Source organism: Lithobates pipiens, unplaced genomic scaffold (assembly GCF_037356315.1).
Source record: "Lithobates pipiens isolate NorthernLeopardFrog02 unplaced genomic scaffold, aLitPip1_a1.2 Scaffold_18, whole genome shotgun sequence".
Taxonomy (NCBI): domain Eukaryota; kingdom Metazoa; phylum Chordata; class Amphibia; order Anura; family Ranidae; genus Lithobates; species Lithobates pipiens.
Window position 1 is genome coordinate 446521721 of NW_027507758.1, and position 16634 is coordinate 446538354.

Genomic DNA, 16634 nt, shown 5'->3' on the forward strand with positions numbered 1-16634 from the left:
TACTATATCTACTTCTCATTAGTAGTTAAATGCATTAACGCAGTATTAAACCTAAAAGCAAACATTTATTATATTGCAGCTTACCAATTCTTATATATGATGGTTGCATTCATTTTCTTTTTTAGACTTTCTTTCTTTTATTTTCACCTGGTGATCAAGACAGTAGGACTGTTGTTTTTCATAAGAACATGCTCTCTCCCAGATGGATCGGTTTACAGGGATGAGACAAACCATTTAACACTGGCACGGGTGCCTACAATAATCAGCTTTTATGGTAAAAGGAAAAAAAAATGTTTTCTGTAATTGATTATAAAGTGTTTGCTGGAGTTTGGCTCAATTTGTTAGTGTTATTGACTCTGCTAGTACATTTAGGCCAGTTTCACACTAGCCACAGCTCGCAGTCGGAAATCCGGTGCATCCCTGTTCTCCATTTCAGGTAAGAAGCAGGTCCAAATTTTTGACTGAATTTGGACCTGAAACTTAGCCAAAGATTCACAGGACACTTTTCCAGTGCAGACCACAGTTGCCCTGGAGCTGTATGAACCGGCTCCTTTGAGAGTCGGTCAAAGTCTCCTGTCATGCGCATTGGATGCGGGGAAACCCACATCCAATTTGCATAAGTGTGAACTATAAGCAAGACTTTTTAAAATTTTGGATAATGGAGTAATGGAGGGTCATAATTCTTATTTATTTTCTGCCATCTGAGGGAGATTTCCCTTCCCTTTCTGTCCTATAGCCAAAACAGAAAGTAAGAGGAAATCCCTCCAAAGTGCTAGAATCCCTGGTTGTCACGAGAACTAGTGTCCCCATTGGAAGATTTCCAATGTATTACTTTTCTGGAGACAGAAATGTGGGATTTTCTTTTACTTTCACATTCAACGATCATGACCTACAGGACAAAAACCTATGATTGTTTACAGTGTTGTCTGTGGACCATTGGCGATGATGGCAGTGGCCGGCATTTGGGCCAGGGTGGTGGCCCCCTCTTTGACCCGCACGGCGCACACAGGCCTCGAGATTTTCGGGCGGCCTATTCAGCGATCTGCATATGACCGCTTTCCATGTGGTTGCATCCTGTTTTGGATGGCACCCTGGTATTTGTGACCATTTTTCGGCCCACTATGTTGCGTCAGTGGGCATTTTGTTGCGGGCACCTCTGTTATGGATTCCCCAATCCCCCCTTGTTTTGGGGGTCCCTAATGTGTTGCTCCTGCATCCTTTTCTGTCCAGCTTCCTCCCGGGTCCATTAGAGACTTGTTTGACAATGTTTACATATTATATGTGACTACTGATTAGTATTCATATTCGCATTTCCTTGTCCACCTCTGTCGTGCCATGAATAATCGTTTCCTTTTTTTTTTTTACACTTTTTGAGATCATGTTTTGTTGTCTGTGCAGCCATTGGCCGTTTTTCCCTTGGCGGCAGCCTTGTGCATGCCCAAGTTTGCACGCCATGGTGGAGATGGCTCCTGATGCGCCTGTGCGCAACTGTTAGGCCGCGTACACACGGGCGGACTGTTCGCCCAACTTTGTCCGCTGAACAGTGTTTGGGCGGACAGTCCGCTCGTGTGTGGGCTTTTAGCGGACAGTTTCAGCGGACAGTTGGACGGACAAGGTTTTTCGGAATTTCCGAAAAACTGTCCGCTGAAACCTTGTTTCAGCGAACAGTCCGCTCATGTGTAGGCTTGTTCGTCAAACAAAGTTGCGCGCATGCTCAGAAAGGATTTTCACGCCGAGAGCTATAATGCAGTGTATAGGACGTCGTATTTTTCGTCCCGTCGTACGTGCCGTTCACGTCATCGCGCACGGTTTCAGCAAACTGTTCGTTCGTCGTGTGTGGCCATGTCCGTCCATGCTAATTTTGAGCGGACTGTTTGCCGAAACTGTTGGACGGACAAAGTTGGGCGAACAGTCCGCCCGTGTGTACGCGGCCTTAGGCATTCTCCCCTGTCGGCGGTGTGTGTGCACCGCCGCCAGGGGAGAATGCCTAACAGTTGCGCATAGGCGCATCAGGAGCCATCTCCACCATGGTGTGCAAACGTGGGCATAGTTGTGCATTGCTGCAGAGTTTATATTTTCACGCATCTGTCACGTATCGCCTGTGCACGATGATGCCCTTTTTTTGCAACACGGCCCTGCGCATGCACACGGCGGCATCCATGTCCGCGTGTTAGCTATGTAATTCTGTGCGCAATGACGTCACATGTCATTGGCGTCTTTGGCGCATATAAATACCAGTACTTTATGCGCATGTCCTGTCACTGCTCAGCCGGTGGAGACAGACGTGCATCTTGTTGAGATATATACCAGACTATTTATCTGCACAAGGTATAGTGTTACTTTTTACCTTTACTTTTCAAAAAATCTCTTCCACTTAATTGTTGGTCTGTGGGTATATGTTGCCTCGTGACTATGCCTGGTAGCTTATTCCTCTTTTTGGATCAATCTTACAAGCCTAATGCACATTTATATTCTTAATTTTTTTTTGTCATTTTTCTTTGCCAGATCTTCTTTTTGCGGATTGGTTCCGGCAACTTTTGGTCTAGTTGGATGGACATTTTTCTTTTTATGTGCATACAGGACAAATAAGTGTAACAGATAAAGTGTGCAACCAAAAATATGAAAAAAACTCTCTGCATATAAAAAAATGCAAACATGTACTATAAACATGAGAGTGCAATATTATATTGTATAGTCCATAAAGTGCTTCAATCAGTACAAATATACATTTTTAGGACTTTTTAGGAGAGCAATCACTTGTTCTGTATAGAGATAAAGGAAAAGGTCTGGTGTCCCAAGTGACACACTTCCATCCCTGTAATATATAACAAACAACAAAGGATTCGCCCTGGGACTTTAAATGAAGTGGGTACTGTTTCCGCCAGTAAACATAACAGTAGTAGATATAATATATGGTTTATTCAAGTACAATTGTTTACATGGATAAATAACATCAACGGTTGCCAATATAAAATATATAAACAAGGAGTATTGGTACATAAATGTAGAAGTAGTACATGGTACACGGGCATCATACTACCCGACTAGTTTCGTGAGATCCAGCTCGCTCTTCAGGGGTGGATGTGTGTAACAATGTACCTAGGATGAACAAAAATATATATATGTTTGGCAATATAGCACAGTATTAGTTATAACAGCGCAGGGTAGGAGGGGTTGTAGGCCCCCCCATACTTACCACTGAGCTTGGCCATGGCTCCAGGTGTGCGGCCTCGAGACGGCAGCAGCGTATGCCTCCCCTGGGAGCTGAGGGGGCAGGATCAAATGGGACCCCATCCAGGGCCAAACGGAGAGCAGGCATGGCAAAGGTGTAGTGATGTATCCCTAGGGTCCTCATTGGTCGATAAAAAGTATAGGCTGTGAACATAAGTATGTTTGTCAGGCATCTGAAGTAGTAGAGTAAAATCAATAGATATTGGTATAAAAATATGTATGCATGTATGCATGAATGAAAGGCCTGAGCCAAAAGTTGTAGGGCCATGAAGATGGTTAGAAACCTAGGACAACAGAGGGGTACTACCAGGTGACAAAGAGAGGGGGAAAAGAGGTGAACTACAATTGTACCATCCTTGATTCAGGCTTTACTTGGCTATACATATCTTTATGCCTATACTCATTGATTTTACTTTACTACTTTAGATGCCTGATAAACATATTTGTTTATAGCTTATACGCTTTATGGACTAATGAGGTTCCTAGGGATACATCACTACCCACACAATTGTAGTCTTCCAAGCTCAGTGGTAAGTATGGGGGGGCCTACAACCCCTCCTACCCTGCGCTGTTATAACTAATACTGTGCTATATTGCCAAACATATATATATTTTTGTTCATCCTAGGTACATTGTTACACACATCCACCCCTGAAGAGCGAGCTGGATCTCACGAAACTAGTCGGGTAGTATGATGCCCGTGTACCATGTACTACTTCTACATTTATGTACCAATACTCCTTGTTTATATATTTTATATTGGCAACCGTTGATGTTATTTATCCATGTAAACAATTGTACTTGAATAAACCATATATTATATCTACTACTGTTATGTTTACTGGCGGAAACAGTACCCACTTCATTTAAAGTCCCAGGGCGAATCCTTTGTTGCTAATCACTTGTTCTGTTCCTCAAATAAAGCAAGCAGTGCCGATTACCAGATTTGTTGGATCTCAAATTATAGAGATCAAATGGGCACACACAGGAGGGATCACTCAGCCAAAGAAAGCCTATCCACAGGCTCATTTGATAGTGGGATCTTTCCTCCTATAGTGGACTCTCCGCTGGTACGATATTCCTCACTGGTAAGGCAGAAAACCTTTCTCCAGGTGGACTCCAAACATGGGATATTTTATAAAATGAAAAGAAGAGGCTTCATGGTGCAGTACTCCACTTAAAGGGTTTTATTCAAAATTCGTAGGCACTGATATCCAACAAATGGCATTCAGTATATTCAAAACAGCCACAGCTTAAGCCAGCCAGCTGATGCATGGCAATGTCAAGACCTGTAGCTCAACCAGATGCATTTCTCTATACAAGGTACTGACTGGGAACGAAGGCTATGTCTGGACGTCACACACCATGCTCCTTAATCGCTTCCCGACCACCTCGCGCAGATATACTGCGACAGAAGGACACGTATGCGCAGATTAACGTACCTATACATTGCCCTTTAAGAGGCGGCTTGCCGGGAGCTCTGTGAGCGTGATCATGGGTCCTGTGGACTCGATGTCTGCGGGGATACCCGTGATCATCTCACGGAGAGGAAGAACGAGGAAATGCTAATGTAAACAAGCATTTCCCCGTTCTGCCTAATAACACTAACACTGATCACAGCTCCCGCTCCCTATGATCAGCAACGATGATCAGTGTTGTGTCACACACAGCCCCTCCCCCCCACAGTTAGAATCACTCCCTAGGACACACTTAACCCCTAAAGCACCACCTAGTGGTTAATCCCTTCACTGCCAGTCACATTTACACAGTAATCAATGCATTTGTAATTGCACTGGTCGCTGTATGAATGTGAATGGTCCCAAAATCACGCCAAAAGTGTCCGATGTGTCTGCCATAATGTCACAGTCCCATTAAAAATCGCTGATCGTTGCCATTACTAGTAAAAAAAGTGACCAAAATACAGCTCTTTTTGTGGGGAAAAAAGGACGTCAGTTTTGTTTGGGAGTCAATTTTAAGTTGTGATGAATTTGATGTTAAATTTATTTATGGAACGTGCAATCAATATCCTTAACTGTGTATATGCAATTTTTTTTATAACTGTTGAATTTAGTTTTTACGGTTTCTGGTGTCCTGTATAAATATAGGCAAACCATTTATGTATTTTTTAGAATGATTGCTGCTAATATGTACCGTATATACTGATGACACCAATGGATAAAGCCTGTAATGGCATTTCCGGTGTCTCCCCTGCCTATACATATTTAGTGTGTGTGGGGTGTGACTTCCAGACATAGCCTCCGTTCCCAGTCAATGCCTTTTATGGGGAAACGCATCGGGTGGAGCTACAGGTCTTGGCATCACCATGCATCAGCTGGCTGGCTTGAGCCATGGCTGTTTTGAATATACTGAATGTCGTTTGTTGAATGTCAGTGCCTACGAATTTTGAAAAAAAACCTTTAAGTGGAGTACTGCACCAAGAAGCCTCTTCTTTTCATTTTATAAAATATCCCATGTTTGGAGTCCACCTGGAGAAATGTTTTCTGCCTTACCAGTGAGGAATATCATACCAATGGAGAGTCTGCTATGAGAGGAAAGATCCCACTATCAGATGAGCTTGTGGATATGCTTTCTTCGGCTGATCTCTATAATTTGAAATCCAACAAATCTGCTAAGCGGCACTGATTGCTTTGTTATTTGATGAACAGAACAAGTGGTTGCTCGCCTAAAAGTCCGCTATTTGTATTTGCACCGATTGAAGCACTTTATGGACTATAAAATATAATATTGCACTCGTATGACTATAGCGCACGTTTGCATTTTTATATATGCATAGATTTTTCATATTTCTGGTTATGCACCTTATCTGTTACACGTATTTACTAGCTGAATATTCAGGCTTTTTTAGTTGCTGCACCATTCTTTATTCACTTTTTTGGGGGGGTTTAGTGCAGATATTCTGCTAAACATACCCTACAGGACAAATAGAGAGGGTGAATCTCCCTAATGGGCACAGACAGCAATAAAAACTGACAGGTGTTCTAATCCCTCTCCACTCTGTCCAAAACCCCCCAAAAAAATGTTGCCTTTAATTGTACTTTAACACAGATCACCAGCTGAAAACAAAGGACAAAAAAACGAATACAACCACCACATCTAATGATTAGTAAGATGCAATATATTACATTTTTGGTTTTGGGTTTAACACAGCTTTAAGCATGGAAACCACAGGTCATTTTACCCAGCTTTTCCAGATCAAAATTGGGGAAGTAAACAGCACACATGGACTAAACACTACAATGTTCCATGGTTCACATGTAGACTGGGTCAACAAGTCTGCCACTTGTCATTGTGTCATTTTTAAAAGACAAGGTGCATTATCCTACTTTGTGCAAAATGAGAATATATGTGTAGGATAGAGAGGGGCTCAGGCGTGTTCGGGATCCTAGTCTCAACCCACCTGCCCAATTCTGCCAGGAAGCCGACACTGCACACCGCTAATCACAGGCAGTGAGACATTGCTTGATCTGTGCAGCTGCAGGCCCATTCCTAGTGTAGGAATATCAGAAGACAGGTAAAAATATCAGATGTAAAAGTGGGTGCTCAGACATCAGAAAATACGCTGATTCTACCAACATCAATGTAGTGACACCAGAAAAACAATGATACATTGATTACAAAATGTAGTGAACAATGATATTTTTATTATTGTATCAGGAAAGCTATCCAAAGTTATTGACAGTACACACGACCAGACTTTCCAGCAGAAAAGGTCCGACTGAATCATTCCATCGGATATTACGATTGTGTGTGGGCTTCATCTGACTTTTTTTCTTCAAAAATTCAGATGGACCTAGAAATAGAATGTTTCAACTCTGTCCGACGGAATTAATTGCTATCGGGAAATCCGTTCGTCTGCATGCTGGTCCGACAGACCAAATACGACGCTAGGGCAGCTATTGGCTACTGACTATTGAACTTCCTTTTCTAGTCCCATCGTATGTCATCATGTTCAAAACTAATGGACTTTGGTCCGTTCGTGTATGGGCAAGTCCGTTTGGTCGGAAGTCTGTCGTAACTCGTCGAAAGTCTGTCGGAAATTCGTCAGGAAGACTGTCATACCTTTTCTGACAGAAAGTCCGGTTGTGTGTACGCGGCATTACAATAACTTACAGGGCTCATGCCAGGAAGTTTCTAGTTTACTTTTGGCACTGATGGAGTGGCGGCTCTCCACCTTTCTTTGACACCCACAAAGATTTAATGATTAAAAGGTTATATGCCGAATGTCATTATTAGGGAAAAAACACTTGACATCAAATAGCATCTCGTCCTCAATTGGGCGTTTAAATCATATTAAAGGGCATTATACCATGCCCTCCATTGGATAACACAGATGACTGGAAGTCATTCCATTAAGGAGCCCTGTCCTTTCTTTGAGTTGAGACCTCTTCTTTACAGAAGGTAGTGAGGGGGTGCACTGCAATTCTGTATTTAATAGCTTAACACAGGGTGCTTAAATCACTTTTACCAGCTCACTTTGCCAGCTAGAGCAAGTAATAGATTCCTCTCCACAAATCATTTGCAGAATGTAGATTTTGATACCCCAAATGTATGTAAATGGGATATTAAATGAAAATATTAAAGGAATTTATAAATATCATCGGTAAGATCGGTAAGGCGCTGCTACAAAAAAGTAAGTACAGACATTATTGTTCCACTGCTATTTTGCAGGAAGTTCCTCTTCATTCTGTAACTTTCCTTAGCCTTCCTTCTATTCCCCTCTCCCCACCCTCCAACATGCTCACACTAATCTTTGTTATAACGTCCTCTCTCCTCAAACTCTCATGTTTTTACCCCACCTCTCCAGCACCCAACCTGTACATATCTCCCTCTCTTCTGCCCACTCAATATTACTCCACTTACCACCTCCTGCTCATTCTAAGCCCACACAGTATCACCACTTCCATTCCACCAGAGCATCTTCCCTCCTATAAATCCCACTCCCGCCTTACCACCCTCACCCTCCTACTACTCCTAATGTCTGGAGAAATCGCACCAAACCCCGGCCCTCCCACACCCAATTCCCAACGCCAAAACTGTCCATCTACCTCCTCCAACAGTAGTCGTAACTTCAATCTTCTCATCCTAATTCCCCAGATTCCACAAGTTGGCCCCCCTCTTTCATGTGCCCTTAGTCTTCAACAAACTAGCTTCTGTCAATGACCTTTTCTTCTCCAAAACCCTTAATCTATTTGCTATAACCGAAACCTGGCTCCAGGAATTCAACACTACCTCTCCAGCTGCCCTGTCCCACAGTGGCCTCTTCTGGACTCACTCCACCAGACCCACTGGACGAAAGGAGGTGGTGTCGGACTTCTCCTCTCCCCACAATGTGCCTTCCAGGTACTTCCCACACCTCCCACACCTCCCTCTCTTTCCCCCTGCTCTTTCGAAATGCACTGCATTCGTCTTCTCTCTCCAGCTTGTCTGAGGGTCACAGTCATTTATTGGCCTCCTGGACCAGTGTCACGCTTTCTGGATGATTTCTCTGCATGGCTACCCTACTTTCTCTCATCTGAAGTGCCTGACATCATCCTATGTGACTTTAACATTCCAATAAATGTTAATACTGCTACCACTTCTAAACTACTCAACCTAACCTCCTCTTTTAACCTAACACAATGGACACAAATCACCTCTCAATCCAATGGCAACACTCTCAACCTCGTATTCTCCCATTGCTGCACTCCCTGCAATCTCTCTAACACACCCTTTCCTCTCTCTGATCACAACCTTATCCATTTCACACTCTCCTTGTCTCCTACATCCCATGCTGCCATCCCACAAACCCCTACCCGCAGAAACCTTTGCAACCTCAACCCTTGCCTTCTTCACTCTGCTACTGATGGCCTCTACAACAAAATCTAACAACTGTCCCCAAGCCACCCCCATCAAATCATTCTCTACAGCTATTACCTTTTGTACCACCACCCCCTCCTTTTAGAATGTAAGCTCTATGAGCAGGGCCCTCCTTTATCTTTTGTATTGAACTGTACTGTAATTGTGTTGTCCCCCTATACATTGTAAAGCGCTGCGTGAACTGTTGGTGCTATATAAATCATGTATAATAAAAATAAAAAGATGCTGAGAATAAAGCAGTAAAAAAAAAGTTAAAAGAGAAGTATGGGTTTGTATTTTTTTATTTTTGTTGGTTCATACTTACCTAGGTGGATGCAGTATCGGTTCCCCAGTGCCTATAAACTGAGAACCGAGTGATCAAACACCACCAACCACTCGGTTCTCACAGCTCCATGAGCAGAGAGCTGCAGACTGTCAGTCGCAGCTCTCTGCTCTGCTCCTTCCTTGCTCATTGTAGCACTGGGCTATGGAGGGGGTGGAGGCAGCCGACTCAGCCTCTCAGCAGCTTTGGCTGTACTTCTCCTTTAAATAAAATGTTGTAGCATTGGATATGCAGTAAAGTCATACTCTCTATACTTCCACCATGGTCAACATCAGCTAAAATCAAGGATGTTACAACAGCAAAAAGTACACTGGTGCTTGTTGGCCATTTACAGCATGAAAACTGCATTATTTTTCAGAAGCTAGGCTGCCCATATATACTGTATTTGACATATACAAGTCTGGCCCATAACAATCATATTGGGAAGATTCTGAAAATACCCTTTTTCTCACCAATCACTGAAAACTTGAAAGGAATTTTCCTAGTTGACTGCTATTGTTCCTCCTCTGCCAGGAGCCTCTGTTGAGTATGCAAAGGTGAACATGTAGCCAAATAGATTGTGTGCATGTATGAAAGCTCTTTTGTCAGTCAAGAGAATATATATACTGTTCCTATACATGACCTTAGAAACTGGAAATAAAAATTGTATTAGGTAATATGTGCAATGTCACCATTGTTCCCTGTATTATTGTTTAAAAAAAAGCAAGATAATAATTTGGTTGACCAGCTTTTTGACAGCTAGGATTCCCTGGAACCTTGGGATCTTACTGAGGTTGCTAGAGATTCCTTCAGCAGTAAACAATGGTGAATTAATCTCCTACCTGCACTGCAATGGTGCACTTCTACACTGACCATTAATGTTAGGGGACATCATCAGTTTTACTTCACTGTTTATTTTCTATTGTTGTTATTCATTTAATTTTACTAAGGGTTTTGTTTTACAGAGCAGGAGGGTGCAAAATAATCCTGCCCTGGGTGTCAAATATGCTAGGCATAACATATTACTTATTTCTATATTCAAAACATTCTACAATTTACTGTTCATGCTAATGTACTAAAAAATTTAACTAAAAATATTTTTTTATTTTTTTTTTGGCAGGTGTTCCTCAAGACCAGAAAAAGACTTCAAAGGGTTCCTTCAAGGTAAAAAAATTGGGAGAGGCCATGGTCGATTATAATCAATACAAGCATTTCTAGTAGTTAAACAGTGCATTGATGTATAGTAATCTATAAATCTGACCTGAAAGAGACAGAAGGACTAAAAAAAAAAAAAAAAACTTTACCTGCCCTGTAGAAAGAGACCATGTACTTTTAGCCTAGGCTAGGTTGTTTAGGAGCAGATGCATTTTATTTTAATATGTCAAGAAATAACATTTTTTCATGTTTTTTACATTTTATTTTTATTAAAATAGCATTTGTCAATGCTAATATGTACCCTAATGATTCATGAAATTTTCATGAAAATTTACGCATTTTGATGATAGGGTTACCTTAAAAAATAAAAAAAATGACATCGCCTGGTTGTTATGTGTTAAAATCCTGACTTTTGTCAGAAATAAATGTTACCTATAACAACCCATGCCATTTATGATTAGATTCCCTTAATCTTTATTTAATACTGTAGGAACCCTTGAAATATACTGTATATATACATACTGTATGTGAAGGATTGTTTCATTAGTCATGTTCCTTGGAAATGGAACATATGAGACATATCACTTACCATCTGTCCTGTCTGTGAACTTTGGACTCTTGCCTAGCGTTCCAGTGTTAACAGTCTCTGATGAAATGCTTAGCTTTGTGTTTGGATCTCGTTTTGGCTTTGGAGGAGGTTGTTTGCGGGAACAACTGCTGTTTTCATCATCAGTGCCACCGACAGAATGGAGGGACTGTGAGCGCACAGAAAATCCACTAGAACATGGATGTGGTAGCCTATCTTGGGGTGCAGGCATTGTCATAAATCCCATGCGGAAATGCTTATTGACGTAATTCCCTTCACTTCCTCTTACTACTTCTCCACCAAGACTGTAGAAAAAAAAAAAAACACATTATAACTACTCTTTCTAGTTTTATTCTTCTAACAAATATAGAAAATCTAATTTAGGCAACATCAATGCAGAAAATAATATATTATTAATAACAATTTTGACCACCTACGTATCTGCCTAATAATTTTCCAAATGAAGTTTTGGCAAAACACGAGTCTAGGTGATATTCAAATACATCTCATATTAGGCTAATTCTATTAAAGCTGACATTTTCTCATCATCAATGTGCTAAAACTTTTCATCAAATCATTTCAGTTTTTATTACATAGCCTATTTTAGAACTTCTCTATGCAATGCAGGAAGATCATGGATGGTGGGAGGGACTGGCAGGATACTGTACATAGCTTCCAGAAAACATAACAGCATTCTGCCGCAGTACTCCTCTCAAGTTTCCCTTGCTTTGATGTAAGCAGTGGGCTGTTTTTTGTGAGTTATGATAATATCAATATGCTTTCATGGGTGGTGCTATGAAAGTCAGTTAAAACATGATTTTATTATTGCATGTGAACAGCAATCAAAAAGAAAGCCATCGCGTTTTGGCCATCAGGCCATTAGCCATGATTAAGGGCCAATGACCGAAACGCGTTTGTGTTCTTTTTGACTGCTGTTCACATGCAATAATAAAATTATGTTTTAGCTGACTTTCATAGCACGAGCCTTTCTCCTTTTTTGCATTGTGGCACACCAAATCACAGCTTCCATTAAAAGGAAACAACAGGCAAACAACAATCTCTGGACCATTACCATAACGTACACTCCTATAGTAACTGTAAATGCCTTTAACAAGTCTGTTCAAGGAACCCAGGAACAAGGGTAAATAGGACCTCTTTGTAGAGGGGAATAAAAGTAAAATTTTCTATTTTCCGGCTGGTCTGGACTGATGACATGTCCGGCTTCTGGTGGACCTGGTGGATTGCCACAATGGTGAAACCGGACGGTCTACGTTGCCGCCACCCCTTCTAGGGGCAGAAGAGGTGTGGGAACCTGGTGATGTTGGTGGTGAGGTGGATATGAAATCCAGGTGTTTAAGCAATGCTTCTCCATCCGAGAAGATGGAAAATGAGTATGACTTGTCTTTGTATGGAAATGTAAGGTGAAAGGGAAACGACCAGCAGTATCTGAAGCCTTTTTTCTGTAATGGATGGAACAAAGGTTTTAAAGGTCTGTGTTTTTGCACAGTAGCTGGGGAGATATCTGCAAATATTTGCACTTCATGGTCAAGTAATTTGATAAATGGCGATATGTGAGCTTTTTGCATACCGTGTAAAAGTGGGGTTTCATGATGATGTCCCTAGGAAGACCCTCGGGGAGTTGAGCTGTGGGGGCTCTATGAGCTCGGTCCAGTTCCAATTTATGGGAGGGTATATCAGGGAGCAGTGAGGTCAGCAGCACAGTGGTGGCCTCCTGGGCATGTTATTGACTTTGGTAGTTTGCGAATGCAGACATATCTGCGAGACATATTTTCTAAATCTTCAATTTTCATCAATGTCTCTTCTAGGCTTGCTTCCAGGTCACAGATGCAATCCATATTTTAAATTGATTTGCCTACTGTCACATCAAACTTGTTTTCAATAGCATTAATTCTGGAGCCCAGATCTTGGAATTCCTGTTTTAAATCACCTGTAATTCTCTTGCTGGCTTTTTCCAGTACATTTTCTAATAAAGCTGAAAATTTTGCCAAGATAATGGGGTCACTCGAATAAGCAGGCTGGTGGGCTATGGACTGGGAATTTGGCAGTTCAACGGAGGCCTGCAGACTATTCTGACCAGAGATAATGTCTCCCATGGCCCAGTCTAAAGAGGATCCTGAGAAGAATAGGGACTCACAGCGCCTAGAGGCGATTCAGTTCGCATTGTGCGCTATATAAGTATTTCATTCATTCATTTATTCATTCATTCACTTGAAAAGTCACAGTCCTGCAGAGTGGAGGGGACACCTGAGGTGATAGTGAAGTCCTCCATATAGGCAGGTTGCTGGGATGACTGGTTCCTTTCTGGATTGCCTGCCTGAGTGATGGCTCCATGTGCAGGCATTGCTGTCATCTTGCTGGTACAGGCCTGCTTACTTTGTGAGACTTGTGGCTGTCCTGTCTTGATTTCTGGCTTCTTCTTGCCTATTAAAGTGTGGCTGGGTGGAAGATGAAGTACTCAGGGCACTATATGGGGAGTTGGTGTCCTCAGAGTAGGAGGATGCTGCCTGATGTCGAATCCGAATCAAGCCACCATATTGCCGGGACTGGCCGGCTGAGAGACAAAGTCCTGCGGCAGCTCCAGGTGAAGTTTTGGCTCCCCTTTAGGCAACAGAGTCTAGCCCAGTTGTGGATGAAGGGCTCTAAGCATTTTGTGGGATGCTGGTGGCCTCAGAGAGGAAGGATTCCTCCGGATGGTGTTGGAGCTGTTTCAAGCCGCCATCTTGCCAAATCTGGCACCAGTATCCCACAAAGTGCCTGAAGCCCTCCATTCACTACCTGGTCACACTCTGCTGTGTAAAGTGGAGTAGATGCTACACCTGGGGTGGCCGTAGGACTCTACAGGTGCCCTCAGAAAGGGAGGATGCCTCCGGATGGTGTCGGAGCTGTTTCAAGCCGCCATCTTGCCAGATCTGGATGGCCAAGAAGCTCTGCAGGATGCAGCTGGATTAGATCTGGCTTTAATATACCAAATGGAAGCAGATAAGAGAGGTTCATTGCTAAGGTTTCTATTCAGAAGGAATACTACAAAAACAAACGACAAGATGGCGCATGTACCTAGTGCATTATCAAAAGCATTTATTTATTTATAACAAAACTGCTAAAAATTAATACTCACAAAGTAGCAACTGATAAAAGCCAATGAAACACAACATGTCATGATGAGTAGCCTAGCTCTAAGGAAAGGGGTGCGCCCCCAAATGTGTCAGCTACACACCCCTATGATGCAACTGGAGTATGTGTGTCCACATGGTATCTTGTGGCATTGGTTTTTATCAGTTGCTACTTTGTGAGTATTAATTTTTAGCATTTTTATCACTAAATAAATGCTTTCGATAATGCACTAGGTGAGTGCACCTTGTCCATTTGTTTTTGTAGTATCACTTTGGATAACCATGCCTGGAGGGTTGCATTCGACTAGCATTTGGGATTGCTGTTGCTCATCTTGCATCTAACCACAGACAAACTCATAGCGCTGGAAGTGGCTGCTCACTTTAAGGAATGCTTAGACAAACAATGACCACTGGTTTACAATATGCTTTATAAATATTTCTGGCTGACGTATTTCCCTTTGATTGCTATACTTTTCAATACCCTTTTCTAATGATATTGAATTGTCTGCTGCCATGCTCTCAATCATTCATCATGTTGCTGGTAAACATACTGTATAAAAAAGTATCTTTACATGTGTCCTTGGAGCTTCTGACTGCATTTCATCTCCCCTTTAATCTGCTTTATTTACAAGTGATTCCATCTGACACAAAGAGATTTATGAGCACTTTTAGAAATAAAGGAGACCACATGCAGTTAGTGTAAAATAATTGTAGGTGTTGATCCCAGTTTATAACATTTGACAGGAAGGAAACGTGGATGTCTAATTGGCTGCATCTATTAAGTGCCATAAAATCAATTTAGAAGATTGTTAAAGAGAAATGTTAATTATTGCATATCATAATGCTATATGAATATGGATTCTGGGCTTTGGACTGTCAGAAAGCATTTATTTTCAGAGCTACACAATTTTCTTATGACATATTTGACTTGTTTCAAGCTTAAAAATATACAGAATCTAATTCATGCATGTTTATTAAAATATCACATTTATGTTTTGTTGATATTGTTGTAAGTTAGAATAAGAAAAAAAAATGGAATTGGTGGATCCTTCAAACTATCACAGTTAAAGTCTTTACCTTCATTGAGATATTCATAAGATAAAAAAAAAAAAATCTTAGGGGTTCAATGTAATTTGCAATTGAATAACAGCAGTATATAGACAATGCAATCAAGAGAATATCTGGCAATAAAACCAATATTTAGTTTAATCTTTTAAATGTGTTATTATCTTAGACTAAAGGCCCTGAAAATATCAAATTAATTTCTGAAAGAAGACACACTGATAAATTTTGTGGACAGCCTTCCCAGAAGAGTTGTAGCTGTTATAGCTGTAAAGGGTGGGCCAACTCAATATTGAACCCTACGGACTAAGACATGGAATTAAATTTTGTATGCGTGTAAAGGCAGGCACCCCAATACATTTGGCAATATAGTGTATATCTAATGTAAAGAACAATATAATCCTCTTTCAGCAATGTCTTTGTTATGATTTACCTCGAAAAATGCGCTACCATTAAGAAATACATTATCATTTAGTTTATTTTAGATATAAAAAAGAAGACCATTTACACGGTTACATTCTACAGACTTATTTAAGTGTGATGGGAAAGGAGACATCCTCAATCACTTTATTCATATAGTTCAAGTCGATCTTATACCATCAAACAATTACAGAAGTTAATTGTCTCATAAAATATACAATCTGTGTAATTTCTTGTGGTTTTTGTCAAATACAATGTTGGCAGAACAACTAGGCGTGTATGATCACTTTGGTGAATATCTTTCTAATATAACAAACAAGAGCACCATGTGAATAGATAAACATAATTCAAATACAGGGTCTATGAACATGCAGAATGCAGATCATTGAAAAGATAGAGAATCCAGTGAGAAGCAGAGATTTTAGTAGATTAGCGGTCTACTGAATGTTCATGTTTTGCAACTAGAATCCCTCAAGCAATGAATTCTAAATGGGATGTGACACATAATTATGCATAGAACAGATTCATACTTTCCTAGTCTTATATTTTCCATCCCCCTTATTGTAAAATATCTCTGCAATAATTCCCAAACGAATTCCAATTCAATCCAAAGAGAGTGGAACCCCCCACCTATTGATCAAAGCAAGTGTAGACCCAGCATTAGGGGCCCAGATATAATATCCGTTTTGGGTGGACTGACCTTTACCATTGAAGAATCTCTTTAAAGGTCAAGCTATGGAGGGAATAATATTGTTTGTTGTTTTTTGAAAGCTTAAAAAAATGATTATACAACGCAGTGTGTATTAAGATTCAAACAAGTAAATCGTAATTCAATTCCCCACAATTAGTGTTTTCAGATCTAAAACAAAAT

General features: G+C 41.0%; 1 protein-coding gene and 1 long non-coding RNA gene across 3 annotated transcripts in view; both read right to left on the reverse strand.

Annotated features, from left to right (window-relative positions):
• Positions 1-16634, reverse strand: part of NYAP2 (neuronal tyrosine-phosphorylated phosphoinositide-3-kinase adaptor 2) — a 295588-nt gene that overhangs the window by 80654 nt on the left and 198300 nt on the right. For both annotated transcript variants that reach the window (XM_077488199.1, XM_077488200.1), the window contains one exon: positions 11154-11455. In XM_077488199.1, coding sequence (XP_077344325.1) covers positions 11154-11455 — 302 coding nt within the window. The remainder of the gene's footprint in view (positions 1-11153; positions 11456-16634) is intronic.
• LOC143988543 (uncharacterized) lies at positions 2901-3407 on the reverse strand. Its single transcript, XR_013276882.1, has 2 exons — positions 3197-3407; positions 2901-3099 (listed from the first exon to the last, which is right to left on the reverse strand). It is a non-coding gene; the product is annotated as an uncharacterized LOC143988543 (long non-coding RNA).